This window comes from Balaenoptera physalus, assembly GCF_965194825.1.
Source record: "Balaenoptera physalus genome assembly, chromosome: 14".
Taxonomy (NCBI): domain Eukaryota; kingdom Metazoa; phylum Chordata; class Mammalia; order Artiodactyla; family Balaenopteridae; genus Balaenoptera; species Balaenoptera physalus.
Genome location: NC_138893.1, coordinates 61582724 through 61595199, shown reverse-complemented (window position 1 = coordinate 61595199; position 12476 = coordinate 61582724). Strand labels below are relative to the sequence as shown.

General features: G+C 36.3%; 1 protein-coding gene across 3 annotated transcripts in view; it reads left to right on the top strand.

Moving 5' to 3' along the window:
- MINPP1 (multiple inositol-polyphosphate phosphatase 1) overlaps positions 1-12476 on the top strand; it is a 56814-nt gene that overhangs the window by 37536 nt on the left and 6802 nt on the right. The window contains exon 5 of one of the 3 annotated variants that reach the window (XM_082423786.1): positions 5596-7644. The exons of 1 other annotated variant lie outside the window; for it this stretch is intronic. In XM_082423786.1, the coding sequence (XP_082279912.1) occupies positions 5596-5989 (394 nt within the window). In that variant the 3' untranslated portion in view covers positions 5990-7644. Of the gene's footprint in view, positions 1-5595; positions 7645-12476 lie in introns of those variants that run through there. One more of the 3 variants, XM_082423788.1, reaches the window with a different exon arrangement.

Genomic DNA, 12476 nt, shown 5'->3' with positions numbered 1-12476 from the left:
GTATATTGAAATGCCATGTTTCCACAGCCCACCCCCACCCCCCATTGATTTGATTTGAAATAGATTTTAAATTTGTACTAAGTTTTTTTGATTTGATTTGATTGATTTTAAATCAGCAATGGCTTGAAAGTAAACTTGGGTGACTAAATTTCTAACTTATTTGCTCCAGTCCAGTTATGCAAATATTTTCCTATATAAGAGGCATTGAGCTTTTTCCAAGTGAATTTTTTTGTGTGTATATTATATTCGTGAAACTCGATTTATAGTATTCCTGTATTCAAGTTCAAGCTAAAAAGTTAAATAATTTCAGATGTGCCCTTTTTTTTTAAGATTTTTTTAAACACTTTTTGATTTTATTTATTTATTTATTTATTTATTTATGGCTGTGTTGGGTCTTCGTTTCTGTGCGAGGGCTCTCTCCAGTTGCGGCAAGCAGGGGCCACTCCTCATCGCGGTGCGCGGGCCCCTCACCATCGCGGCCTCTCCCGTTGAGGAGCACAGGCTCCAGACGCGCAGGCTCAGCAGTTGTGGCTCACGGGCCCAGCTGCTCCGCGGCATGTGGGATCCTCCCAGACCAGGGCTCGAACCCGGGTCCCCTGCACTAGCAGGCAGACTCTCAACCACTGAGCCACCAGGGAAGCCCCAGATGTGCCCTTCTTTAAAAAAAAAAACAATTTTGAAAAATTGAACTTAATAATCAAGCTCAGGACGATTAATATTTTTTTGAAAGGATTTAGGTTAATCTTTTATATTATCTATTCCTATGAATTTAATGGATAGTATTTTTTCTAGTGAGTTTAATTGATGGTTCAAAGTTAACTTAGGCAAGTAAGTTAACCTCAGCGTTTTCATCTGTAAAAACGGGATGAGGATATCTACATCATAGGGTAAACCAGATACTACACTTTACTAAAGCCACAACGGGCAGCATTTCTATTATAAGACTTAATAGGAATGTATTCATGATCCAGCTCAAACACCACCTCCTCAGCAAAGTCCGTCCAATTCTTCCTCAGAATGATTTTACTCTCTTTCTCTGGGTTCCCCTAACACTTAGACAAATTCTCATCTAGAACCAGGAATATGTTTTATTTGTATTTTTGTTCTTTCACCTTACCACCTTTTGTCTCCCCCTTTCTCATCTTTCCTCCCTCCTAAAAAGAGAAACTAACATGGTACCTGGCACTTGGCAGAGAATGCTAGTATCTGTCACATCTAAACAGATGGCCAAATGGATCTTTGAAAAGTCTCTTCTTTATGTTTCAGAAAATTGGGCACATCCATTTTTGTCCAGTGCTTTTTTTGTATGAATACAAGCAACATCAGCCAACTTCTTTTTCTGAAGTAGCAACAGCATCTGCTATTTGTGTAAGACACTTTAAGGCACAAAGGTTAAAGGCAGACAAAAAATAATCGTGAGTGAAATTGTGCTCATTTCTCCTTTATACTTGGCATTATTGTAGAAATATATAACCTACAAAAAATTGTAAGCTGCTTACTATTTTCTGCAAGCACATTTGGATCTCTAAGTAAATTGATGTTTTTAGTTGTTTAGATTGTTTTGGGGAAGGCTACATTAGTCTTGACCCTCTAGTATGTAGTTTTCCTTGTCCTTAGTTATCATTATTGTATTGATGCATTTAACCAGACCTTTAAGCATACTGTTTTTGTATATTGCATCCTTCTGTAATGGAGATTGATCTGTAGTAAGAAGATGATACTCATGGCATTTATTTTTTAAATTGCATTTTTCCTTCCTATTGAGAATTGCTTGGAATTCTAAAATACTTTTTTTTAATTTAGGTGGATCATATGGCAGAAGACAGTCATTTATTTTTGTTGATTTGGCTTCCTATATGAATCTAATATATACAGTTATTTGATTTCCCATAAAACTCCCAATAAGCATTTTTAAAGCACAATTTTTTCTCAACTTTCTTCTCAAAACTAGCTGATTTTAATACGTGACTGAAAGTAGGCAGTCAAAAGAGAAAATGGGATTTATTGCTTTTTATATAAACCTAAGGAACCCTAGGTTTAAACCTCAAATTTGGGTAACAACCTAGATTTAATTTCTTCTGTAGCTTGGATGTAGTTAATAGGACTTTGAACTCATCATTTGTACATAGCCCTGTTGGTCTCTTCTCTTCCCCAGCACACAATTTTGTTTCATATGTGTGTTTGTTATTTGTTTTTTATCTTTTTTTCTATTTTCTCTTTATTTGATTGACTTTTGAACCCAGGTAGGTAGGGTAAGGCTGTTTACTCCACTGTCTGTCAAACGCTTTCCCACAAAATAGCCACCAGCCACATGCGGTTATTCAGCATCTGAAAATGGGACTGGTCTGAATTCAGATTGCTGTAAATGTAAAGTACACATGGCATTTCAAAGACTTGGTAGAAAAGAATAAAATAGTTTCATTAATAATTTTTATGTTAATTACATGTTAAAAGTAGAATATTTTATATTATATATTGCCTTATATATTCTTCCCAGTTTACTGGAGTTCCCCAGTGGGGAAAAGAGGAGAGAGTTGCTGACAGTTAAGCCTTTCAGTGAGACAGTGAGGGTATTGCTGCTATCCTTCCTGAACTCTTACGTGTCCTAATAAATCTTACAAAGAGCAATAGTAAAGTATTGAGCTGAGGGTTGTTCCTGGCTTTGCACTTAACTGCCTCATGGCTAGAAGATTTAAAATACAAACCAGTATCTTTACATTACATGTTTTTCTTTAACTTCTATCACTATTAAATTCCATTATATTTACATTATGGCAGTGGCTTTGGCTTATTTATAGTCAAATATATAAAGGGGCGAGGCAAGTAACAAACGAATGAATCCATCCTATTTTAAACAACGTGAAATGATATATGTCCTGTGCAACAGGTATATGTCATCTCTGGAGGGTAAACCTTATTCCTGTTCAGCTGATTATTGCCTTGATAGGAGTTCATGTTGCCAGATCTTTCAGGTTTTTAAGAGGAGCCACAAATCTGGATTTTTAAGAATTTGAAATCTCCCAATTTTAAAATACTGACAAATATTATAAGATGTAAAAGTATTTATGCAGTCAAACTAAATATAACTGTGGTTTGAATGGTACTGCTTTAGAACTTTGGACTTAAGGAGATACTGCTTGGAAATACATAAAGGTTTTAGGTACTTTAGATGACCTAATTAAAGTATACCAGTTAAGAAAAGAGGCTTACAATCACCTGCTGATGAATGGTTTTTAAATTTGACACCTTTTAGAGAATATTAATCTCAAAATAATGGATAATTGAGAAATAGTATGTTTCTCTGTATTTTTTGAGTATACTTTTCTAGTATAGTTTTATTTTCTGTGGGGATGTTTTTCTGCTCCTTACTCTCTTATTTATTTTTCTGTTGCTTGTTATAATGTAAATTTAGGTTTCCTCAACATTTAGAAGAAGGCTGTATCAGGTTGCTTTTTTAACCTTACAGAGCTCCCTTTTCTGGGGTGTGTGTGTGTGTGTGTGTGTGTACTGTTCAGGAATATGGTAGCTTGCTTCCTGGCTCTGCTCCCCTGCCCCCACTTTTATCTGGGCTTCCTTTTTCCTTTATCTGCGGTCCCTCTCCTGCTCAGTCTTGACCCCACTCCCAGCAGTTTCCCCTTAGTGTGGGCTCTGTCCTTCAGTGGAGCCTTGGAGCAGTTGTTTGGAGAGTTCACAGGGGCTAGATTTCTGCAGCCCCAGGAGAGGCCTAAGTCCTCCCTTGCACTCACCAAGTTGAAGTTGAAGCATTTGAGTCCCTGTTTTTTTGCTCGTCAGCGGGGGTCTGCTCTTAGCTGTTGGAGGCCAATTTCGTATTCTCATTATGTGGTCCCTCCATTCGTAGTTTACAGCATGGCTGTTGCTGCTCTCAGGTCAGCAGGACGATCTCTCAGGAACTTCACCCCCTTTCAGTAACCTACCCAGATTAGGCTAGGTCCACCCAGAATAATCTTCCTTTTGATTAACTCAAACTCAAGTGATTAGGAAACTTATTTACATCTGCAAAATATTTTCTGCCGTATAATATGACATAATCATGCAAGTGATATCTTGATATATGTAGGTCTTTCCCAATTTAAGAGGTGTGGATTATACTGGGTATATACACCAGGGGGCTGAATTCTTGGAGGTCATTTTAGAATTCTGTCTACCATAATTTTTATTCTATTTTTAATTGCTCTAAAAGGTAACATTACCTAAAGCAAAAATAGTAATGATATGTTATATGTTTATGGCATATAGAAAAAATCAATCTATATTACTATTGTCATTATATATATACATACATATATAATATATAGTATCAGTACATACGTATTGTACACACACACACACACACACACACACACACACACACTAGAGTAACCTAAACCCTTCCCAATTTCAGCTGCTATCTCAGATTGGCCCACAGCACTTTCCAGTGAATACCCGACGGCTGTTTGGGATTCTCCAGTTTTCAGATCTCTTACATGCTTTATGGCTTCCCTCTGCTTCCTTCTACACTGATACTGATAATATGCAGGTCTTGAGGCTATTGATGATTCATGGAGAATACTTTTCCACATAGTTATGTTGTGAATGTTTCCCTTGGGTTTGGGATCTGCTGTCCATTTGCTCCATCTGTTTTTATGTGAGGAATTAGGAAGGTTCAGAAACTGCTGCAAATGCTGCTGTCCTCCCAGAAAATGTGAACCTCATGTGTGGGGTGGTGGCAAGAAGTCAAATGGTTAACTGTGTTCGAATAGGTTTACGAATTATATTTAAGAACAATAGTCATATTCTTTTTATAAAAGTTGAGAGAAGGCTAAACAGTCATTTGCTGCTGCTTTTAAAAGAAGCCTTTACCAGAAAAAAATCGTAGAAAACTTGGAAAAAACAAAAAACAAAAATAAAGGTGACCTAGCTCATGGTGTTGAAAGCTGTTGTGTTTCTGGCAGTGTATAAAGTCCATTCCCAACCACAGACACAGAATATGCGCTAGAATAGGTTATGTCTCTACCCTTTTGTAGCTCTCTTCCACGTTTTGTGCCCAAGTCGGGTCTTATAAAACATTGAGGAATGACATGCATTACCGTTCACTGTTCAGACTTGGTTTTAACCGAGAAATTTACTGAATAGTGCTTGTCCTATTCCCTAGATAAAGATAAAATAACATTTGAAATTTATTCAGATGAGCTCCAAGGAGTAATCAGTATTTACTAAGGGCCAGTCCTTCACAGGCACGCAATGCAGTTTTGAAATACTTATCAACTTCAAGTTCCTTAATCTACAAGTAAAGACTCAACTCTCTCTTTAAACTTAAAGAATAATGTGTATGCTCACTGTTGTAGATGGGTTTACAATACTACAGTGTTCCAAAATTTTGGAACATAACTTTTATTATAAAAAGTTCAGTTCTGTGCCACACAGAATTTCAGCCATATTGTTGTTATGTAGATTGTTGTTATAAAGATTACAAAAAGATGATAAAGTTGTATGCTAATTCTAAGTGTAGCTATTATGTTTAAAAGCTATTATGTTAAATTATTATGTATGTAAAAATATGTTTATATGTATTTTTTTCTCTACTTCTCTTTTAAGTTCTCAACCAATTTCCTCTCCAGTCATCCTTCAGTTTGGTCATGCAGAGACCCTTCTTCCACTCCTTTCTCTCATGGGCTACTTCAAAGACAAGGAGCCCCTAACAGCTTACAATTACAAGGAGCAAATACATCGGAAGTTCCGAAGTGGTCACATTGTACCCTATGCCTCAAACCTAATATTTGTGCTTTACCATTGTAAAAATGCTAAGACTCCTAAGGAAGAATTCCAAGTGCAGATGTTACTGAATGAAAAGGTGTTACCATTGGCTCACTCACAAGAAACTGTTTCTTTGTATGAAGATCTGAAGAACCACTACAAGGACATCCTTCAGAGTTGTCACACCAGTGAAAAATGTGAACTACCAAAGGTGAACACATCTGATGAGCTATGAGTAACTGGCAAACATTTTTAATTCATCAGGAATCTCCAGGGAGTGATCCCATGCTTGGAATAGGTGGGCAATCCCTGGCTACAGCAAGCTTTAATATTACTTGGGTAGTTTTGTCTTTTCAAAGAAAAACGTTTCTTTTTGAGTCTGGACATGGATGTGTAAGAAATGATTCTTCACTGGAGCAGCTCTCTTAAGGGAAAAAAAATCTATTCAAAAAGATAACTGGCACTACAAACATTTACAGAAGTTAAATATTTATGTAAGAAATCTCACACTAAGATAGAATATGATTTCAAGATGATACTTGAAAGTTGGAGTAACAAAATATTATGTCAGTTGGACAATCCATAACTTGATTGGACTAAGTCTAGGAACTTTACCAGCTGTGCTGCAGTTCTTTCTCTTTTCCTCAGGTAGCAAAGTTCTGGTATCATCTTTCTTAATCAGAACTATTATGATTCACCGAGAGTATCGCTTTGAAAGAAAGCTAACATCTCTCTAGTTGAGAATTCGAAACAATATTAATAAACAGAGTCTGATTTAAAAGAACACCTTCACTGAAGGAAGACAAAAATATAATAAAATAAATATCTTTGTTAATAGTATTTATAAAGTATTTGAACACTGTTTCAATGATTCCTTTTAACCTCCTAGTAAGTCTTGCAAGGCCATTCTTTATTATCATTCCTGTTTCACATATGTAACAGTGGAAGAACAAAGAGGACCATTAGCAACAAGACAGAAGAATAGAATCAAAGTTTCTTAAATCCATTGCTTAGCATTTTTTTAAAAAATTTTGTCATTTTTGCTTGTATTTTTATATTTTGCTATTATGTGAAATATATCTTTTGATGGTTTAGTTTCCTTTTTGTTCATTTCTGTAAAGAAAGACTTCCTACTGGTGGGCTTAGTTTCACAGATATGAACCCATTTCAAAGAAATGGTTCTGAGTTCTGTCAAATGCCAGGAAAATGTTTGCTATAATAATAAACAGAATTCCTGTGACTTTACTACCAGGTCTTTTCTGCTCTCCGTATTGATACACAATCAGTAACTGATGGTAACAGGCTAGCATTTCAAGCAGCTTTGACTAAATCAGGCAATATAAGGAAATTTTTTTCTAATAGAAGTTTCCTCAGATTTTCACTTCTTAAAGAAATATTGAAATCTATTTTATTAAAAATCTAAATAAAAAGTGATAGAACTATATATTGAAAGTATAAAAGAAGATGCATAGATCATTGGTCTGTAGATCATTGATCTTCAAATGAATGATGTTCATAAAATAAGATGATTAGCTGATAAATACTACTGATGCGTCAATACACTGCTGATTGTTCCTGCAAAGGTCTGGTATTAATCTTTTTCCTTTCTTAAATTTGTAAGTAGGCAGACAAGAAGAGAACAGTCTAATGAGCATTCATGCCCATCATACTGTTTTATCAAAATTAACATTATATCATTCGGTTTAGATCCAAATAAGAAGAATTGAGGACTTTTGTATGCCTCCCAGGTGCTTTTGCCCTCACTCCCTGCCAGAGGTAGCCACCAACATGAAGTTCAGTATTTACCACTCCATTGCATGCTTGACTCTGAAAACTTGTAGTATTGTTGTGGGAATTTAAAATTTTCTATAAATGGACTTATACTGTGCATATTATTCTGGAATAATTGATTTCTTTTAATTGCTGTGTTTGTTTTTCAAGACTTCTTGATCCTGATCACTTGTCTTAAATTAACACCATCAGTTCATCAATACCTGTTGTGTACTTTTTATGTACAAACACTAGACTCAGTCTATGGGCGTGTTGAAGTGGAATGAACCTAGTTTTTCTTTCAAGGGGGTTATCTTAAAAGACCTTAAAACAAATTTACTTGATGTCTGGAACATTAAATAATTTGATTCATAAACTTTTCATAGACTATTAAAGTTTTATAGGAATTGTTTAATTTATTGTTAAATAGGACCATATAGTTATCATTGTAGTCATTGGTATGTAAAATATTTCAGGATAGAGGGTAAGTGTGGTCCATTTTCCCTAATGTTACAGAGGTTGTGACATTACTCTGGTGCTATTATTCTCACTTAGGAAATGCCTGAAACTGAAGAATCTCATGATAAAAGCAAAAGATCTTATCTAGGATAGGATATATAAAAAGTTGAACGTTGAATAATAATCTTTGGCCAACAAGAGTTCATTCATGATAGGTGACCAAATTATTCAGTCAAGCCAAAATTTAATCGCTATCGGTTCTGAGACTTTAGTCAGTTAATAAATAGCCTATGGACATTAGCCATTTTTCTGTCTAGTCTACAACTTGATGTGTGCAGTGCATTGTACTTACTGTTTTTTATAGTCATTTTATCATTTTGAAGTTTTTGCTCTCCAACACATAATCATGCACTTGAAGCTCTTTTTGTATATAATCTTGATCTCAAAAGGAGCTTCGTGTTTTCAGGCAAAATCAACTTTTACGATATCTTTGAGTGCTTTCCTTTTATAAACTGCAGAATTGATTCATGCCCTTAAATATTTGGGAGTTACATACAACCAAACCAGAATCTGTAAGTGTCAATTTTTGGAATATATTTCTCTAAGGTGGTATTTCATATAATTCATTAATGAGCCTTGGAATTTGGACTGTGTTCTGCCAAATGTAAGCTGAAAATAAATATTTGCATTACAGTATAATTTGCCTGTATCTAGCTCTTCTCCTTAACTTACCCAATCACTTAATTCTCATAGAATCACAGGCCACTGAATTCTCTCCTAACTATTCTTTTTCTCTCACTCAAGCATTTCCTTCCACTCACCTATCAACTCAGTCTACCCTTAAGCACGTTCACATCAGTCTGTTAAGCTATTTTTTAATTGGTGTGTGTGTGTGAGAGAGAGAGAGAGAGAGAGAGAGGAGAGAGAAAGGGAGAGAGACAGTATTTTTGAGAAAATTCCACAGCAAGAAAAAAGATGTCATATTCTTCTAGTTAAAAGATTTGGGGCTTCCCTGGTGGTGCAGTGGTTGAGAATCTGCCTGCCAATGCAGGGGACACGGGTTAGAGCCCTGGTCTGGGAAGATCCCACATGCCGCGGAGCAGCTGGGCCCGTGAGCCACAACTACTGAGCCTGCGCGTCTGGAGCCTGTGCTCCGCAACAAGAGAGGCTGCGATAGTGAGAGGCCCACGCACCGCGATGAAGAGTGGCCCCCGCTTGCCACAACTAGAGAAAGCCCTCGCACAGAAACAAAGACCCAACACAGCCAAAAATAAATAAATAAATTTATAAAAAAAAAAAAGATTGGCAAGTTAATACACATTTATATGTTTAAAAAACAACAACAACAACAAAAAAAAAGATTTGTAGTTTGAGCTTCATACCTTGCAACTTGGGAGGAAGTTAACTTCTAAAACTTTATTTTATCATTACTGGAATAATACATTTTAAAAAAAATTTTATTTATTTATTTATTTATTTATTTATTTATGGCTGTGTTGGGTCTTCGTTTCTGTGCGAGGGCTTTCTCTACTTGCGGCAAGCGGGGGCCACTCTTCATCGTGGTGCGCGGGCCTCTCATTATCGCGGCCTCTCTTGTTGCGGAGCACAGGCTCCAGACGCGCAGACTCAGTAGTTGTGGCTCACGGGCCTAGTTGCTCCGCGGCATGTGGGATCTTCCCAGACCAGGGCTCGAACTCGTGTCCCCTGCATTGGCAGGCAGATTCTCAACCACTGCGCCACCAGGGAAGCCCTGGAATAATACATTTTACGATAGAAGGATTCTTAAATTTATTACTTCTAAAACCAGTCTCAGTTCAACATCTTCCATGTACTATATTCCCAGATTTTAAACCATTATTTAGACCCAAGCAGTCTATGTTTACACTTTTGTTTGTGTTACTGGGAGAACACATAATTGTTCATTAGAATGATAGCCTTCCAAATTGAATACTCCTCCTAGTTTAATAACATTTCATTAGAATATTTATTTTACATTATTTATGAAATAGCTAATATGAAAGATTAAGTTGGAATTTATTGATTCTCTCAGCATTTTTCATTAGAGTTCATTCTACCAACCTTGAGGTTCTGATTGTCTCTTGACCAAATGTTAACAATGTGGGTGCTTTTGGAAACTTTTTCAATAAATATTCTCATTCTGGAAGAAAATCCAATTTTGATGTAAAATATGTAACTATGTACTTGTGAACCATATCTATGATAGAGAGAGAGGTGAGGTCCTTGGGACAATGACTCGGCGGAAGAAGAGGACATGACTAAAACACAGGCCTCTAGGGAACTGGGAAATAATTGAGATGAGATCCCAATGAGCCAAAACAAAAACCAAGTGGGAATATTCCTCTACTGAATTAGTAGGATTAACCAGCAGTTTTAAACAAAATTGTAGGGACGGAGTTGCAGCCTTAGTGTTCTGTTTACAGGATACTTAGGGAGGTGGTATTAAATGGCTCAGAACTGATATGTGAGATTTTCCTACATATCTAGTACTAAGTTATTTTCCTGAACCTTGGTTGGGGTATCAGGGGATGGGGAGGGTGGAGTCGGTCAGAAGTGCTCTTCCTTGCCCTTTCAGAGATCTCCTGATTCTGTTCCTGCCCCCATTTTCATCTGGGCCTTCTCTTTCCTGTACCCTCTTTGTCTCCTGTTTAATATGGATTTTTATTCCCAGAAGATATTTCTCAAAGTTATGTTCCAGAAGGGAGCTTCAGCTGGTGAGTTTTGAGAGTTCATAGGGCCCCTCTGCTCAAGTCCTCTCAGAGCTTAAGGTAGTAATTCCTTGCACAACAGCAGTTAGCCCTCTGAACTTCCAGTGAGTACCTGTAGTGACTTGGGAGTTCCCTCATTCCATCAGCTACTCTACTGCTTCCCTCTGCTTCTTGCCAGTAAGATGGTGCTTATTGGTATGGGCCTTGTAGCAACTGGTGGTTTGTCTTCCACCCTCTCAGTTTGGGAAATTCTTAGGGATGCTTCATCAACTTGTGTTGCAGATACTGTCTATGGGTTTTTGTTTTTTAACTTTTGTTGCTCTCTTTTTAGGTGATGGGAGGTGATGGGAAAAGTTACAAAATCATGCCATCGCTGTCATCTTCTCAGATTTCTCCTTTCTAAGTCTTTTAGAGGATCATCACCATTCATATATCTTCACTGATAAAGTTCCTGTTCAACTAATTTGCCCATTTTTTAAAAATTTACTTATTTATTTATTTTTGGCTTGTTGGGTCTTTGTTGCTGCATGCAGGCTTTCTCTGGTTGCGGCCATAGGGTCCTCATATGTTCAGTTTTGGTAGTTACTGCTAAACAATTTTCTGAAGAAGTTGAACCAATCTATACTCCCAAAAATGGTATGTGAAAGTGCCATATGGCTGACATTCTACCAATAGTTGGTATTATCCATCTTTTTCATTTTAGCTATTTTTGTAGTGTGTTGAGTTATCTCATTGTGGTTTTAATTTGCATTTCTTTATGGTTAATGAAATTAAGCATTTTCAAATGGCCATTACATAACTTCTTTTGTGAAGTGCCTGTTCTAGTCTTTTGCCCATTTTTGTATTGGATTGCCTGCCTTTTTTCTTGTACTGATTTGTAGGCTCTAGTAGCTTTAAATCTTTTTCTTTATCCTTGATATTCTGAAATGTAAGTGTGGAATTGTCTTTGTTTAGTATGAGAAGGTAGACCTGAAAACTCATGTTTTTTTCCAGATCTGGAAACTTCTCAGTTTTTCTTTCTTTAACCATATTTCTCTGCCATTTTTCCATTCTCCTCTTCTGGAACGCCTGTTAGATGTATGTTGGATCCTTTCAGTCAGTTCACCTATAAATTGGTCCTTCAGGTCTCTTCACAGCTTTTCTATATGTTCTTCAACCTTTGTCTCTCAATGCTTCCTTCTAATTTCCTTACTGTTCTCGTCTAGTCTAGAGTTTATCCAATCTGGTGAGGTTATTTTGTTTTTTTGTTTGTTTAATTTTATTACTACTTTTTAAAAACTTCATGACTACTTAAAAATAATTTCCAATACTTCTAATTGGTTCTTTTTCATATTCACCTGTTTTATTTCTTTTTGTTTTATCTTTTGTTGTTCTTTTAAAATGAAAGTTAATCTTCAGTTTATCTCTTTGGCCATTCTAAACATTTATTTTAGAGTTTTGTCATTCTGTAACATAAAATTAATTTTTTCAGGGATGAATTCATGTTCTCATTGTTGATTTTATTGTTTGTTTTTCTTTTTTAGCATTAGGTTTCTTTTTGTTTGAAATGTCTTTGGCACACTTGTTTACCAAAGAAGTTGTTTATTTATGTCTTCTTTTTCTCCTTTTCCTCTTTCTCCTTTTTTCAATCTTTCTGTCCTTACCTCTGTTTAATGGGTCTGCAGTGGCTGCAGTCTAGATACCTAGCCCCAAACCATGTCTCATAATGATATTTGGGGGTCTCCTGTATCACCAAGCCATTCCTAGGCATAAGCATTGTCCTCCTGA